Here is a 16,786-nt window from a genome sequence, read left to right on the forward strand (position 1 = left end):
ATTAAGAGATTGAGGAAGGTCTTAATTAATTGGTTAGTTTGAGGAGAGATTTTATTGAGTTCATTATCAATTGGTCTGAGTAGTTTCATAGATTAATAGGAGGGGTTTAATTAATTAACTAGTGTGAATTGAATTGATTATTAAATTGATGCCTTTTATTTTTTTTTTTAAGAAAAGATTTAAGTTTATTAAGAAAAACAAGATACAAAACAAAACAAAACACAGAAACAAGAGAGCACTAAAACAAAAAACACTAAGACAAAAAACACTAAACACTAAACACTAATACAAAGAAACACTAAACAAAATACACATTACTACATACAACCTCTAACTACTACTTAACTACATGTACTCCCCCACAGGAGAGGGAGAGGATTGAGCTTGTAAATAAAACATTTCTTACTCCATCTCTACTTTAAACTAGATATAATTATTTTGTATCGAAACCTCTATTTTAAAAATAGATATAATCATTTTATGTCAAAACCTCTATTTTTAACCCACTCGTATACAGGATCCCATTCCTCCCGGCATTTCTGCACGTTACCATTTCGCAGTCGGGTAGTCAACAGATCCGATTCCGCTATTTCTAAAAGTTTAATAATAAATTCTTCTCTATTAGGAGTTCTATCTTCCTTCCAATATTTAGCGTATAAAATTCTTGCAATTGTGACTATGTACAGTAATAATTTCAGCTTGGTCGCAGGTAAGTTTTGTCTACAAATGTTTATAAGATATAGTTCCGGAACATGTTTCACTTGTATTTGCAAAATTTTTTGGATCCAGATATTGACTTGTGTCCAGTATTTTCTAGCCTTTTTACATTGCCACCATATATGGAACAGAGAGCCTTTAACTTCAGTACATTTCCAGCATTTATTAGAATAAGAAGGGTATATCTTTGCCAATCTATCTGGCGTAAGGTACCATCTGTATATCATTTTATACATATTTTCTTTAAGATCTGCTGGCTTTATTAACTTTATATTTTGCTTCCATAGCTTCTCCCATTCTTGCAAATCTATATTGTAACCGAAGTCCTTCAGCCATCTGATCCATGCTTCTTTGACCGCCTCGTCTTGCATCTTAACTTGGAGCAACCAGTCATAAACTTTGGTAATTAATTTTTGTTTGGACTCCAAAATCAAATCTAGGTCAGAATAAGAGTTCAGGAAACCAATTTCTTTATCTTTCCGAAATCTTGATCTCACTTGGCATTGTAGCCACCAAGTTAACTTTAGAACTTCTTCCTCAATCAGTTCATTCTGGTCATTGAGCAAGTAGGCATAGTCCTGTTGATTTTCCCAATTATACAGTTTGGGATGTGACGCAGCCTCTATCGGGGAGATCCATTTTGGAGTATGTTTATACATCACTTTAATTTCACTCCAGACCGCATACAGAGATCTTCTTATTTCATGTCTGAAAAAGCGCCCAGTTTTGACAGGAGTTTTATACCACATGTAATTATGCCAGCCTTCTCCTAACCCTTCGCCCTCTAAAGCCAATAATCTTTTGTTTTCCAATTTACACCAAGCTCTCAGCCACGCTATATTGCACGCTTTATAATACAGTTTCCATTCCGGGAGAGCTAGTCCTCCTCTTAGCTTAGCATCTTGCATAACTTTCATTTTAATTCTGGCCTTCTTACTCTGCCAAATAAACGTTTTAGTCATCTCGTTAAGTTGCTGAAAAAAAGATTTAGGTAGTGTAATTGGAATTGTTTGGAATAAAAATAATACTCTCGGAAGAATATTCATTTTAATCGTTGCAACTCGGCCAAGGAGCGAAATTTGGAGATCTTTCCAATTATTTAGATCCCTCCGAATCTCTCTCAAAATTTTTTCATAGTTGTCTCTATATAAATTCTTTAAGTTGTTGGTCAGAGAGATTCCCAAGTATTTAACCTTCTTTTCATTCTTAAATCCAGAAAGCTGTTCCAACCTTTCAGTTTGGTCCTTTTCCATATTCTTTGTTAGGATCTTGGTTTTAACAGTATTCAATTTAAATCCGGATACTTCTCCATACTCTCTTAATCTTTGTTTTAAGAGTTCAATCGATGATATAGGTTGTTCCAGTGTAAATACCAGATCGTCTGCAAACGCCAACGTTTTTAATTCTGTATTGTTTATTCTAATCCCCTGAATTTGAGAGTCTTCTCTAATCTTCTTGATCAGCGGTTCTAAGGTCAGTATAAATAGTAGCGGAGATAATGGACATCCTTGTCTTGTACCTTGTTCTATTTCTATTAAGTCAGTCGTTACTCCGTTGAAATTAACTTTCGCTGTCTGTTTCGTGTACACTGCTTCAACCATTGAACAATATCTTTCTCCACACCCAACTCCTACCAAAGTCTCTTTAATGAAGTTCCAATTAACATTGTCAAAAGCCTTTTCAGCATCTATCAGGATCGCCGCAAATTCTTTATCTGGGTGTTCTCTATAGTACTCAATTGCGTTCAGGAGCAGTCTCACGTTCTGATTCATTAAGCGTCCCGGAACAAACCCCGTTTGATCCTCATGTATTAAACTTCTGATGACTTTCTTCAATCTATTTGCTAGTATTGTTGCATAAATCTTATAGTCACTGTTCAACAAAGAAATTGGTCTGTAGTTTTTAATTTCTGCTGGATCAGAGTCTTCTTTATGTATAAGAGATATTAAAGCTTCTTTCCACGATTCTGGGATATCACCGGTATTGTAAACATTTTCCATTACTTTCTTAAAGGGAAGAAGTAATACATCTTCAAAAGCTCTAAAAAATTCAATCGGCAATCCATCTGTGCCCGGCGTCTTGTTGTTTTTTTGAGTTTTTATAGCATCGACTACTTCCTGCATTGAGATTGAGTTTTCTAAGCTTGCTTGTTGTTCCTTTGTTAATTGTTGCATTTTCACTTCCTTTATATAAGCCTCTTGTTTTTGTTGATCAAGTTTCTGTTTCTTATACAAATTCTGGTAAAAGTCCTGAATAATGGTTTTCATTTGAAAGTTTTGAAAGATCTCCTCTTTCGCCTCATTCCTTAACATCTTTATGATCTTTTTCTCCTTCTCTTTTCTCAATCTGTACGCCAGCCATCTACTCACTTTGTTCGCATTTTCAAAGTAATTTTGTCTTGTCCACTTTAGCTTTCTCTCAATTTCTTCTGCTAAAAGAATATTTATCTGATGTTGAATAGCTATAATTTTAGTCTTGATCCCGTTTGGATTCCCCGTTTTCTGTTGTTTCTCAAAATAGTTCAACTTTGCTAGGAGCTCATTGTAAGTCTTTCTTTGTTCTCTCTTCCTCCTTGATGAATATCGGATGGCGACACCTCTAAAAAAAGCCTTGAATGCATCCCATATTATTGAAATCTTTGTATCCTTTTCAAGATTACATTTAAAAAATTCTTGTATTTCTTTTTTGGCTTCTTCCAAAAATTTGGTTTCCTTCAAGATTTGTAAATTTAAAGACCATCTAAAGTTTCTTTTTTGTTCCTGAAATGCCACCGAGATTGGACTATGATCTGAATACGATTGGGGAAGAATATCCACTTGATTAACTGTCAACATCATATCCAGAGACATCCAGATCATATCAATTCTTGACCAAGACTTATGTGGTTGTGAGTAGAAAGTATAATCTGCTGTGCTCGAATTTCTTGTTCTCCAAGCATCTACTAGATTCAGTTCCTCGGCCATTTTTAAGAAGGAATTAGGTAATAAATTTCGAGTCTTCTTCTTTTTCTTTTGTGAGTCTTCATATTTTTTGTCCAATTTCGTATCAAATATCGCGTTGTAATCTCCTATAATACAATATCTGTCCGAGTTCAATTCTCTTAACTTAAGGTACAGATCTTGATAAAATTTTTCTTGATTTTCATTGGGGGCATATATATTCCCCAAAATTGTTTTCTGCCCATTTAATTCTACTTCAACGATAAGAATTCTTCCTTGCTCATCCGAATACAAACAGCTCGATTTAATCTGATGAGAGATGAAAATTGCTACCCCTTTCTTCTTCTTCTGCGAGTCACATGAAGCATATAAAGTTCCAAATTTCTTGTTTTCCAAGTACTTTACATTGTCTTTCCGAATATGAGTTTCCTGTAAACAAATGATTTGTGCGCCAGATTTTTTCAATTGTTGAAAGACTCTCCTCCTCTTGCCGGGTTCATTTAAACCGTTCACATTCAAAGAAAATATTGTAGTCTCTGCCTTGGAATTCATTTTGGTGATTCCTTACTATCAGGTATCTTGACTTCCTTCCTACTCTGAAGTCTTGTCTTCATCTTGTCTCGTTGTTTTTTGGGGGATTCTCCAGCCGGAGATTCTTCATCGCCTTCTAGCTCTTGTTCGCCTCCTGACTCCGATCCACTCCGTTCCACGCACTGGTCCCAGAATTCTTCCATCTTTGCCTCAGTAGTAATGTTATACCTCTTCGCTTGAAATGTAAAAAAGAGACCTTGTGGAAAAAGCCATCTAAACTGAATTTCATGCTTAATTAGCCACGCTGACAGTTTCTTGAATTTAAACCTCCTCTGCCTTACACTCCAAGGTATCTCTTTTAGAATCTTTATTTTGTTTCCTTTCCAATTAATTTCACATTCTCTTGTTTTTCTCAGGACTCTTTCCGTTGTTTCTGATCGCAAAAGTTTAACTTGAACCTCCCTAGGGAGTTTAAACTTCCTTATGTAACTGGATGAGACTCTTTTAGCCCATAAGATATCTCTTGGGCCTTCTTCTAGTAATTCTTCATTATCCACTGTTAAAATGTCCATTATCTTACTGGGTAGGTCTTCTTCCCTCTCTTCAGGGATGTTTTGGAAACGCAGAATTGTTGCTGCTTTCTCCATTTCAAGTCTCATCAATCGATCTTCCAGCTCTGTCAATTCTTTTTGATTCTCTCTAGCTATGTCACTTGTCTGCTTACTTCGCTCTTCCATTCTGTCTACTTTAGCAGTTAAGCCATGGACCTGTTGCGTATTAGCCAGCAGTTGTTTTTGGAATTCAGCCAACTGGTCATTTGTCTTCTTTACTTCACTCATCAAGTCAGTTCTTAATTCATCCAAGGCTTCGTGATTTTTCTTAAATCCAGCTGTTACACTCTTCTGCAGTTTTTCCAGTGCATCTTGGTTACCAGAGACTGGAGTCATTTTATTGATGCCTTTTAAGTGCTACTTATAGATTGGTTTTAGTTAGCAGATTGAGTTAATTGGGTTAAATTGAAGTGGGGAGGGTTTTCTATATTAATTAGTTAATAAAGGTTTAAATTAGTAGTAGGGGGTCAATTCATTTGATATATTTATATTCTGTGCTTAATGGGCTTGAAGTAATTTATGAAAGTGTAATAGATTAAGGAACACAGGCTAGGTGAACCAACTCTGCTCGATAGCACTGTGCAGGGGAGGCCATGACTGGGTCAGGGATTCTGGTCATTTGGAGGTAGGGGAGATATGGCAGTGGGACTAGGTTTCAGAGATCAGGAAGAGGCCAGAGATATGGGAAAGCTCGAACCTCTTCCCTCCTAAATCCCATCCCAAGGTATGCAGGTTGTGGGGCTAGGAAGATTTATCCGGCTCCGACATTGGTGTTGATTAATGCCAGGTCTATCAACAAAAAGACCTACACCTTACGTGATTATTTCATGTAATGACAGACCTGGCATGTGTGACGGAGACCTGGGTATGGGAGGGCGAGATGATCACCTTGAATCAGCTTACTCCACCCAGGTTCTCAGTCCTCCGCCAATCGCGGACTACCGGCCAGGGGTGGGGTTGCGGTGTTCATTCATGAGTCTTTCTCTTTCAGGGCACTTCCTGTCCCAAACATCATGGGCATTGAATGTGTCAGTCTGATATGGGAAGCCGAGGAGAGCTTGGCTATCTGGGTTGTGTACCGGGTGCCCAACGCACCCCCAGAGAGCCTGCCTGCCCTGCTGGAGGCAATGTCGACTTGGGCATTGGCCTTCCCCAGGCTAGTAGTTCTGGGAGATTTCAGTGTCCATGTGGATGATGCAGCTTCCACGCAGGCCCAGGACCTGGTGTCATCCATGGAGACACTGGGGCTCAGCCAGATTTTTCAGCTCCCACTCATCAGGCTGGCCATACGCTCAATTTGGTCTTTGGGGCTGGGATAACACCGGATCTAATAGCTGTTGATACAGTTCCATGGTCAGATCATTCTGCCCTGAAAGTCGGACTGGGCCTGAAGCCCACCTCCTGTTTGGGCAGTGAGCGGATTTATGCTTGCTCGTGGAGCCAACTGGACCCAGAGCGGCCTCGGGAGGCTCTGCGGGATCCAATGCCCCCAGGCAGATCGTTAGATGAGCTAGTGAAGGACTGGTATTCCTGGCTCTCCACAGCCATCGACGATATTGTGCCCCGACGCCGTCTTCGCTGCCGTACCAAAGCAGCGTCTTGTTATACCATGGAGTTGCAGAGGATGAAGCAGCAGTTTGGACAGCTAGAGCGAGTGTGGCGGAGATCTTATGACAAGGAGTTTAGAACTTCTTATAGAACGTTTATGAAGGTCTATGAGAAGGCAGTGAAGTCCGCTAAGAGAGATTTCTATCCGGCCTACATTGCATCTGCGAAATCACGCCCAGCCCAGTTGTTTAGAACGATTTGATCATTGACTATGGTGCCGGTTGGCAATCAAAAGTTTAGGGAATTGGATATTGGCTGTGAGGCCTTTGCGACTTATTTCGCAAATAAAGTCTCGACTCTCCGCCATAATCTTCTAGCAACAATTGACATAGTACGGGAACTGGAAGCCTGTTGTCCGTCTTTGGGTCCCACATTGGACCGCTTCAGCCGCCTCTCTCAGGAGGATGTGGACAGGATCCTGGCTGCGATGAAGCCCACCACTTGTCCTCTGGACCCATGTCCATCCTGGCTTGTTAAAGCAGGCGGGGAGGACATTCTGGGGCCCTTAGCTGAGATTGTTAATCTGTCCCTGTCATCAGGTGTTTTTCCAGCTAAGCTTAAAAAGGTAGTGGTTCACCCGCTTTTGAAGAAGCCATCTCTGGACCCATTGGTCCTAGCCAGTTATCGCCCAGTCTCGAATTTACCATTTCTGGGCAAGATAATTGAGAAAGCGGTGGCAGACCATTTTTCAAGCTTTCTTGGATGATACATCTGTTCCTGATCCCTTCCAGTCTGGCTTCCGTCCTGGTTATGGGGTGGAGACTGCTCTGGTTGCCCTCACAGATGACCTTAGAAGGCGGGTCAGCACTGCTACCACTTTTAGATCTTTCTGCAGCATTTGACACGGTCGACTATGATCTAATGACCCACCGCCTTGCCGACATTGGAGTCCAGGGGGTTGCCTTACAATGGTTTTCCTCCTTCCTCCATGGCTGGGGACAAAGGGTGATGATCGGCGAAAAGACCTCCCTGCGTCACTCACTAGAATGTGGTGTGCTGCAGGGAGCTATTCTCTCGCCGATGATGTTTAACTTCTATATGCGCCCCCTTGCCTGGATTGCCAGAGGTTTTGGGCTGGGTTGTCACCAGTATGCAGATGACACCCAGCTCTATCTGTTGATGGACGGCCACCCAGTCTGCCCCAGATCATCTAACCAAGGTGCTGGAAGCAGTGACCAGTTGGCAGCAATAGAGCTGGTTGAAGCTTAATCCAACTAAGACTGAGGTCCTGTACTTGGATCGGGGGCGGGGACCAAGATCAGGAATCCAGCTTCCCATCCTGAATGGTGCATCTCTTGTGCCAACCCAGAAGCTGAGGAGCTTGGGTGTGATACTGGATTCCACCCTCTCTATGGATGCCCAGGTCACAGCTGTTGCACAATCTGCCTTTTATCATCTCCGGGAGGCCAAACAACTAGCACCCTATAATAATAATAATACATTTTATTTATATCCCGCCCTCCCCATGTAGAGGGCATTACAGTAATCCACTCTCGAGGTGACCGTTGCATGGATCACTGTTGCTAGGTCCCGACGCTCTAGGAAGGGGGCCAACTGCCTTGTCCACTTAAGATGAAAAAACGTGGACTTGGCAGTGGCCGTTATCTGGGCCTCCATTGACAATGAAGGCTCCAGTAGGACCCCCAAGCTCCTGACCCGGTGCGCTGCTTCAAAAACTGGGAGAGGAATTTCTTTTCCCAGAGCACCACGACCCAAGCAAAGGACCTCTGTCTTCGTTGGATTCAACTTCAACCTACTGAGCCTGAGCCAGCTTGCCACGGCCTGCAATGGCAGGTCCAGATTTCCTGGGATGCATCCAGGCCAGCCATCCATTAGTAGATAGAGCTGGGTGTCATCTGCATATTGATGGCACCCAAGCCCATACCTCGGGGCAATCTGGGCAAGGGGGCGCATGTAGATGTTAAGTAACATCGGGGAGAGATGTTACTCCCTGCAGCACCCAGAATCTAGTGCGTGCCTCTGGGACAGCTCTCCCGCAATTGCCACCCTTTGTCCCCATTCCTCGAGGAAGGAGGAAAGCCATTGTAAGGCCAACCCCCTGACCTCTGCGTTGGTGAGCCGGCGGGTCAGTAACTTATGGTCAACCGTGTCGAACGCGGCCAACAGGTCTAACAACATCAGCACCGCCACGCCACCTTGATCCAGATGCCGCTGGAGGTCATCCACCAAGGCGACCAGCACTGTCTACATCCCATGGCCTGGACAAAAGTCGGACTGGCAAGGGTCTAAGATGGAAGCGTCATCCAGAAAACCCTGCAACTGTAACGCAACTGCCCTCTCAATAATTTTACCTAAAAATTGTAAATTTGAGACCGGTCGATAATTTGCCAATTCAGCCGGATCTGCTATACTCTTTTTCAAGAGAGGACGGACCATAGCCTTTTTCAGAGGTGTTGGAAAGTGCCTCTCCGAGAGGGAACTATTTACAATGTCCCGTAAAGGACATCTAAGCTCCCTCTGGCAAGATTTAATCAGCCAAGAGGGGCATGGGTCCAGATCACAAGTTGTTGGGCGTATAGTAGAGAGAATTCCGTCAACTACCCCTAGGCTAAGTGTGTCGAAGTGATCCAGAACTAAACCAGAAGACAGGCACGGAGCCTCGAGTTCTTGTACTGTATCCAATGTGGCAGGCAAGTCCTGGCGGAGCGACATGATTTTATCTGCAAAAAATTTTGCAAAAAATATCTGGCCCCTCAGGACTTAGCTACAGTGATCCATGCAACAGACACTTCCAGGCTAGACTACTGTAACTCGCTCCACGCAGGCTTATCCTTGAGGCTGATCCGGAAGCTCCAGCTGGTGCAGAATGCGGCAGCATGATTGCTGTCTGAATCACCTGTATGGACAAACAGTCAGCCGATGCTACGCAGTTTGCACTGGCTTCCAGTTGAGTACCGGATTCGCTTTAAGGTTTTAGTATTGACATTCAAAGCCTTGTGCGGCCTGGGACCGGCATACCTGCGGGACCTTCTCTCCCCATATAAGCCCTGGAGGTCACTATGATCGGCCAGCCAACATCTTCTGACCATCCCTGGCTCAAAGGACACCCGGCGTGCCTCGACCAGGGCCAGGACTTTTTGAGCCCTGGCTCCAACCTGGTGGAATCAGCTCCCAGTGGAGGTTCAGGCCCTCCAGGATCTGTTACCATTCCAGAGGGCCTGTAAGAAGGAGCTGTTCCATCGGGCCTATGACTGAGGCAGACAGGTGTCCTATCATTTAAACGCCCCCCCCCCCCCCGCATTGACTGCACTGTACTGATTATTTGAAACCAAGATAGCCGGAATTTGAACATCTAGGTTGGGACAAGCAAGCCGAATCAATCTGTTAATACCATCTTTGCTGCCCCACCTAATTGTGAGTGTGGCTTAATTGTTTTAATTTTAAACTGTTTTAACTTGTTTTAATTGTTTTAAATTGATTTGATTGTTTTAACGTGTTGGAAGCCGCCCTGAGCCCACTATGGGAAAGGGTGGCCTATAAATCTACGAAAATAAATAAATAAATAAATCTTACTTTCAAAGGCTGAGTTGTGCTTCCCACATAGACCAGGGGACACTCACATTGGATATAATAAATGATGTTAAAAGAATCACAGGTACTGAAGGAATGAAGCTCCACACTTGTTTTACCCACCGTAAAGGAAACACACACTGTATTCTTGCATATTTTACACTTCTAGCATTTAAAGTGACCTCTTGGCAAAGTACTTTGTGGCAAAGGCTCCCTAATGTCTGATCTGATGACAGTGTCCTTAATAGAACATGTTTTCCTAAGGCCAACATAAGGAGCAGATTCATAGCCAGGAACATCATTTATCAAAGGCCAGTATTTGGCAATTATTGTCTTAATAGCAAAAGTAAGAGGTGTATATTCCATGGTCCAGGAAAAGGTATTCTGTAGTCTAGGTTCTTTCTTAGTCAGTAGTTGTGCCTTATCTATTTGGAGTGCTCTCAGTTGAGCGGTGGCGGTGAGTGGGGGAGCCAACGCTGCCTTGCTCTTGGCTGGCGGTCCCCTGGTCTCTGCGACTGTCGGCTGTTCCAGGAGGACAGGGCCCTGTGTTTCTGACTTGGCCATGATGGTCGGGGAAGGAGTGGGAGTGACTGGCAGGTCATCAGGACTGTAGTCCTCGACTTCCTCGTTGGGAATCTTGCAGGACTTCAACTGGTCTATGTGCTGTCTTAGAGTGCCCCCCCCCCCCCGTCGTTACCTTATACATCATGGACCCCAACACCTGAGCAACCCTTGCCGGAATCTAAGCACACCTCTCCCCATTCTTAGCCATAACCAGGTCCTGTATCTAACCCTTGAGGTGCCCGGACCACCTCTGGAACCTCTTGCAGGTCGAGGGCTCTGTCTGGATGTAACCGGTCTAGTAGGGTGGTTAACCAGTGGCCCATGAAGAGTTCGGCTGGGCTGTGGCCCGTGGCAGTGGAGGGGATAATGTGCTGGGATAATAAGAATTCTGCAAGGCAGGCCTCCCAGTCCCTGTGGATGCGAACGCAGCAAACTCCAGACCCACCAGGCCGTAGGCCATCCCCTCCACACCCAGTTCAAAACTCGGGAGAGTATTTTGTCCTTAGCTGAGCAGCATGCAATGTCCTTAGCGTGAACTGGGTGGTCTGGAAGCAACTCCAGAAGCAGGATCTGGTGCGCTGGGGCAGGATCCGGATTGTCCGATGGCAGCGGCTGAGGGAATCCGTGTGGCCCATTGCTTTCCCCGGCCGGTACTGAAGGCCGTACTGGTACCCAGCCAAGAAAATGGACCACCGCAGTACACTGAGTGACAACATCTAAGGAGTTTGTTCGTTGGGGGCAGAGAGGCCGAATAAAGGCTTATGGTCCGTTAGGATGGTGAAGGGCCGGCCATACAGGTAATCATGGAATTTTTTTAACTCCTGCCATGATTGCCAGGCCCTCCTTATCGATTTGCATGTAGCTATGCTCCGGTTTCTGCAATGTCCTAGAGTAATAGGCTACCGGGACCTCCCTGCCATCCAGCAGCACATGGGCCAGGACAGCACTCACCCCGTAGGGGGAGACGTTGCAGGCCAAGACGATGGGCAGCTGCTTATTGAAGTGCACCAGCAAACTGTTAGAAGTTAAAGGTGCTTAACTGCCTGGAAGGCAGCCACTTGCCTGCAACCCCAAACCCACGGAGCCCATTTGTCCAAGAGCCTATGTAAGGGTTCTGCTACCGCCACCTTGTGGGGAAAGAAGACATGGTAAAAGTTGAGCAAGCCGAGGAATGCTTGGAATTCAGACTAGTTAGTGGGGACTGGTGTTTCACAAATGGCTGTGATTTTGTCCTTAGCCAGGTGGATTCCCCTCGCATCCACCATGTATCCCAAAAAGTCTATCATAGGGACCCCCAGCAGGCATTTTTCCCTCTTTACCTTGAACCCTGCCTTGTTGAAGCACTGGAGTATGGTGCAGGCAGCTCCTGCCAGGTGTGCCAAATGTCCTTTTGTGACTAGAAACTGGGCAAATGAGAATTGAGGCCAGAATTATGTTATCTTCGGCATACCAATGGCGAAGGGTCTATACAAACAAAAAAGGCCTCTAATTCCTCTAATAATTTGACCTCTACAGGCCAAGGTGGCTGCAATTGGTTAAAAGCAATTTGGAAAGTATAGGATTCTCACTTGAAAACCTCTTGACGCAAAGTATTGCCAAAGCAAAAAGTATTATCAAACAAAGAATCTGTGATATAGAGAGACAAAGGGATCTAGAAAGGCCCCTTCTTTTTTGGCGTCTGAGACTAAATATGTTATGAGGATGGCCAAGTACTTTTCTTATTTGGAGGTATCAGCTCACAGAAGAGCCTTTACGTTGGCTCGATGCGCAGCCATGCCCTCAAAAGTGTTAGAAGGAAAATATAGAAAAGTTCCATATGAAGATCGACGCTGTTCTTGTGCTACAGGAGAGGTGGAGTCGATGACGCATATGTTTTTTCGATGCCCATTTCACCAAGTATATAGGGACAGGTTTGTTCCCCCGTTTGTAGTTAAACCAATAGCAGATGCGGACGGGGCGTGTTTGGAGAAACTTTTGGTGGATGCAAGTCCAGACAGATAGCTAAATTCTGCCATTACCTTGTGAAGTTCCATACTAAGAGACAAGAAATTGCATGTTTTGTATGATCTGTTTGAATTTTAGGTTATAAATGATTTTATATATTCTGATTTAAAGGATTTTATATTAATTTGAACTAATCTTGGATTTTACAATTGGTTAAACTATATTTTAGCTATCCTCGACCTCTATAGGTGCGGAAAGTTTTATTATTTTATTGTATTTTAGGAGGGTTTTTATATGATGTGTTATAGTTTTATATATTATTTTTTTAATATATATAATAAAAAAAAGGTACCTAGAAAAAGTAAAAAAGAGCATGGTGCGGAGGCTGAAGGCGAATTCTGTCAGTAGTGCATGGGAGTTCTGCAGTATGAGTATGCTGATAAGTGCAGCCTCTAGTAAAAGTCTACAAAGACACAACTTCAGTAAGCCGGTTGAAACAGTTGTATTGGGGTTACAGCAAAAGAGTAGTTAAAGGCAGTCCAAGATAGTCAAAGCACAGTTAGTTCAGTTCATCCAGGTCAGAAGTACACAGTCACAAATCCAGAGAATAGTCTACACATACCAGGGTCATTACCATCATCAGTCAAACGGACAGAGTAACAGTCTCTGATAACAATAGCTCTCCACTTCTCCAACACGTCCTTCCTCCTCATCAACCCAATGAAGACTAAGAGTTAGGTTCCTTGTTCTTATGGTGCAGCTGGCCAATCATGTTACACCCCACTTAACTAGCTTCACATGCCTCTCATTAGCTAGTATAGTTGGAGTTACATACTGTTGCATCAGCAGTTTTCATCTTAAAGTGCCTGATGCTAACAAATTCCTCCTCTGTTGCTGCAGCAATCAGCACATCGTCAAAGAATGGCTGGACCCCGGAGATGCCTTTTAAGAGAGAGTCCATTAAGTTCTGAAAGCTCCCCAGGGCCACACTGACCCCAAACTTGGAGGCACTTTACCCGGAAAGCGCCTCGATGGGTGACTGTGGTTTGGGCCTCAGCTGTAGTGGCGTCCACCTGCAATTTCTGGTATGCTTGGGCCAGATACACCTTTCCAAAAATTTTGGCGCCTGCTAGGGACGTTAACACATGGCTGACCACCGGGACCGCGTAGGCATGGTCCTGAAGCTCCTTGTTGATCGTACATTTGTAGTCTGCGCAGATGCGGACACTCCAATTTGGCTTTATGGGGGTGATGATCGGGGTTTCCCAACGTGTGTTAGCCACCAGCTCCAGGACCCCCGTGCCACGAGGTGGAATAGTTCCTCCTCGTTTTTGGGTTTTAAGGCAAAGGGTACCCACCAGGCCATCAGCCGTATGGGCTGCACATTGGGGTTGATCTGTAATGATACGAGGGTGCCCGTGTATGTTCCCAGGGTTCTGTCGAAAACAGATGGAAACTCCCCACATTTGTCCTGGAAATCCATGCTCGCTGGGGTGTTGTGGATTCCCTCTACCTGGATCCCCAGGGGTGCGAACCAAGCCTGGCCTAGTAGGCTGCTCAGGTTCCCCTCAGCTAACAGCCAGTGAAGGTTACCAGAGAATTTTCCGTACTGTACTTTGACTACCCTGACCCCTAGGATAACAGTTGCCCTTTTCTGGAAATCCCGGATGTCTACGGGGGATTGGCACAGCTTGGGTCCCCCCCGGGCACAGTTTCTTAAGAGTCTGGGCCGATATGATGGTGTGGGTGGCCTCAGAGTCAATCTCCATTCTACATGGAGCGCTGTCAATAAACACTGCTGTTTTTAGTTAATCAGGAGACGACATGGTGATGTCGCATACCTGCCCAACTGATGCATGGATGGCGTTGATGTCTTCCACGAGGGTGACCTTGGGATGGTGGCCATTCTTTCCACTCTTCCTTCAGGTGGTGCTCTCTTGGGTTGATTTTGAGTGGCAGACTTGGGCGAGATGACCTGTCTCTGCACTGGTGGTAGACGGTGTCCTGGAAATGGCAAGAACAGCGCTCGTGATGCTCCCCGCAGCTGGCACACTCCCGGGCAGGCGCAGTCTCAGTCACACGTGGCGGCTGGCGCTTCACAGCTAAGTGGTGGAGTTTGAGAGCGTCGTCTCCCCCTGAGTCATCCAATTCTGAAAATGATGAGGCGGCTTGGTGGGCCACGGCTGCCATGCACTCTTTCCGCGACTTCTCATAGGTGATAGCCTCTTTAATCTCCTTGGTGAGGTCCACGTCATCTTTCCCGAGCAGCTTCCTCCGAAGCTTCTCATCCCGCAGCCTGAAAATAAACCGATCCCTCAAGGCGTTGTCCAGCCGGAGGAAATCACAGCAGAGTGACAGGTGGAGAAGGGCTGTGATGAAGTCCCCTGCTGACTCGTTGGGACTCTGGCGGCGCTCGGAAAAATCAAATTGTCAGGCGAGGACCATCGGCTGCGGTGCAAAATGGGTCGTCAGGGTGGCGGTGATGTCCTCGAAGGAGGTGTCCTTGAGGGTGGTTGGTGCCATTAACCTATGTGCCAGCTCCTGGGTGTTTATTCCACACCAGCTGAGTAGTAGCAATTTCTTCTTTGCTCCCTCGACCCTGTGGTAGTGGATGAAGTTCTCCAGTTGTTCCAACCATGTCTCCCATTGCTCGGGGCTGGTCACGTTGAACTCCGGAATCATTCCTGGTGTAGCAGCCATTGTCAGCGTAGGCACTGCGGTGTGCAGGGCTGGATGCAGATGCAGCGGTGTGCGATGCAGCCCCGTGGCTGCTGGTCTCGCTTACCAGGATCCCATCCTCATTGCCACTATAATATAGTGGGTTCTATGCAATGATGAGGTAAGGTGGTAGTGAACATAGCTCTTTTATTGAATACAACATGGTATAGCGCTGCCTTAGAAGACTGAAGACTGGGCCTACAGGGCCAACTCTATATACACACAGAGTTCCCATTCTAGCGCGCTGTTGGCCCATTCAAACCAGCAGGGGGCTCGTGATTGAAGTAGGGCAGTAAAATTTGGGTCCTACTCCCTATTGTTCCTGAGTCCCCAAGCTCAGTTCTACAGGCTCCAATGGGCCAAACAAAAACTATATCATAGATACAATTCAAGTCACATATACAACAAAAACCTGCAGGGTTGCCATGAGTCTGCTGCTACTTGACGGCAAAAAGAAAAAATAATAATATCGGTTTTCAATTAATTTGATTTCCTTTCTGTCTCTTGTTTTGATTTTCAAACACCTTTATAGAATCTGATGTTACATCTCAGTTTTTAAAATCAGCCAACTTATCTGATGTGATTGGCTACTTCTAGCTTGACAACTCTTACCTGGTTTAGGAGGCTTTCTATAATATATGTTATGGCGTTGTGGGACATGATGTATTTGTTAGCGATGCAGTTTATGTGATTTTTTTTTTTTTGCTATCAAATTGCTGCTGATTTACATAGGGTTTTCAGGGCAAGAGACATTCTGAGCTGGTTTGCCATTGCATATCTCTGTTATAGCAACCCTAGATTTCCCTGAGTGGTGTTGTGGGATTATGGAGCTCAGAACTATTCCTGGGAACCTATTATCAACCTAATTAATGTGAGAATAATTTTATTTAGTTAGAGAAACTTTTTCATTTTTTAAAAAAATAACTATTTTCAGTTCTACAACTTTTTTTTTACAGATTCTGGACTATTGGGGGCCTAGCAAAAAACTTTTGGGTGACATGAATTTTCTAAAAGACCTGAGAGAGTATGACAAGGACAACATTCCAGTAAGTTTTTGTAGTCTTATAACAAATTATTATAATAGATGGTAATAATATTTACAGTACAGAATGGAATAATTTTTCATTCTCTGTCTGATTTCTCTCTACAGTAAACTATTAAAAAAGATAATGATCAACTGTTTCTGTGACATTTGCTCCAAAAATACATAGTTTCTTTGCAAATGGAATTGGCCCATAGCAGCCTTCAAGCACAGAGGTTCTTATTTGAGGGAGAAGAAGACATCCTTCTGTGCTTGAGTGCTCCTCCTCCCGTGATCCATTTCAGCTGGGGAGGGGCAACTCTGAAGGCAGTACCCTGCCACATTTTGCTGAATGCAAATATCAGATACTCTGTTTTTAAATTCAGATTTGACTCATGTAAGTCACTGTTGTTGTTCAGGTAATTCCTGATGATAAATGACAGTATTTTATATTACAGGGAAAATAAAGGAGAAATCAGCTATTTGTCACAACACTGCATATCAAGCAATCATGGAGTAACACCAAATTGTGTTGATGAAAGGGGGATCAATGTGAGGCTCTTTGCCTGTCATTTAATGTCAAGAGACAAGTAGCTGTTTAT

At 44.3% G+C, this 16,786-nt stretch overlaps 1 protein-coding gene across 1 annotated transcript in view; it reads left to right on the forward strand.

The window, feature by feature from the left end:
- DNAH12 (dynein axonemal heavy chain 12) overlaps positions 1-16,786 on the forward strand; it is a 194,923-nt gene that overhangs the window by 102,146 nt on the left and 75,991 nt on the right. The window contains exon 50 of the mRNA XM_060239731.1: positions 16,120-16,209. Coding sequence (XP_060095714.1) covers positions 16,120-16,209 — 90 coding nt within the window. The remainder of the gene's footprint in view (positions 1-16,119; positions 16,210-16,786) is intronic.

The sequence above is a fragment of the Heteronotia binoei genome, chromosome 5, assembly GCF_032191835.1.
Source record: "Heteronotia binoei isolate CCM8104 ecotype False Entrance Well chromosome 5, APGP_CSIRO_Hbin_v1, whole genome shotgun sequence".
Lineage (NCBI taxonomy): Eukaryota > Metazoa > Chordata > Lepidosauria > Squamata > Gekkonidae > Heteronotia > Heteronotia binoei.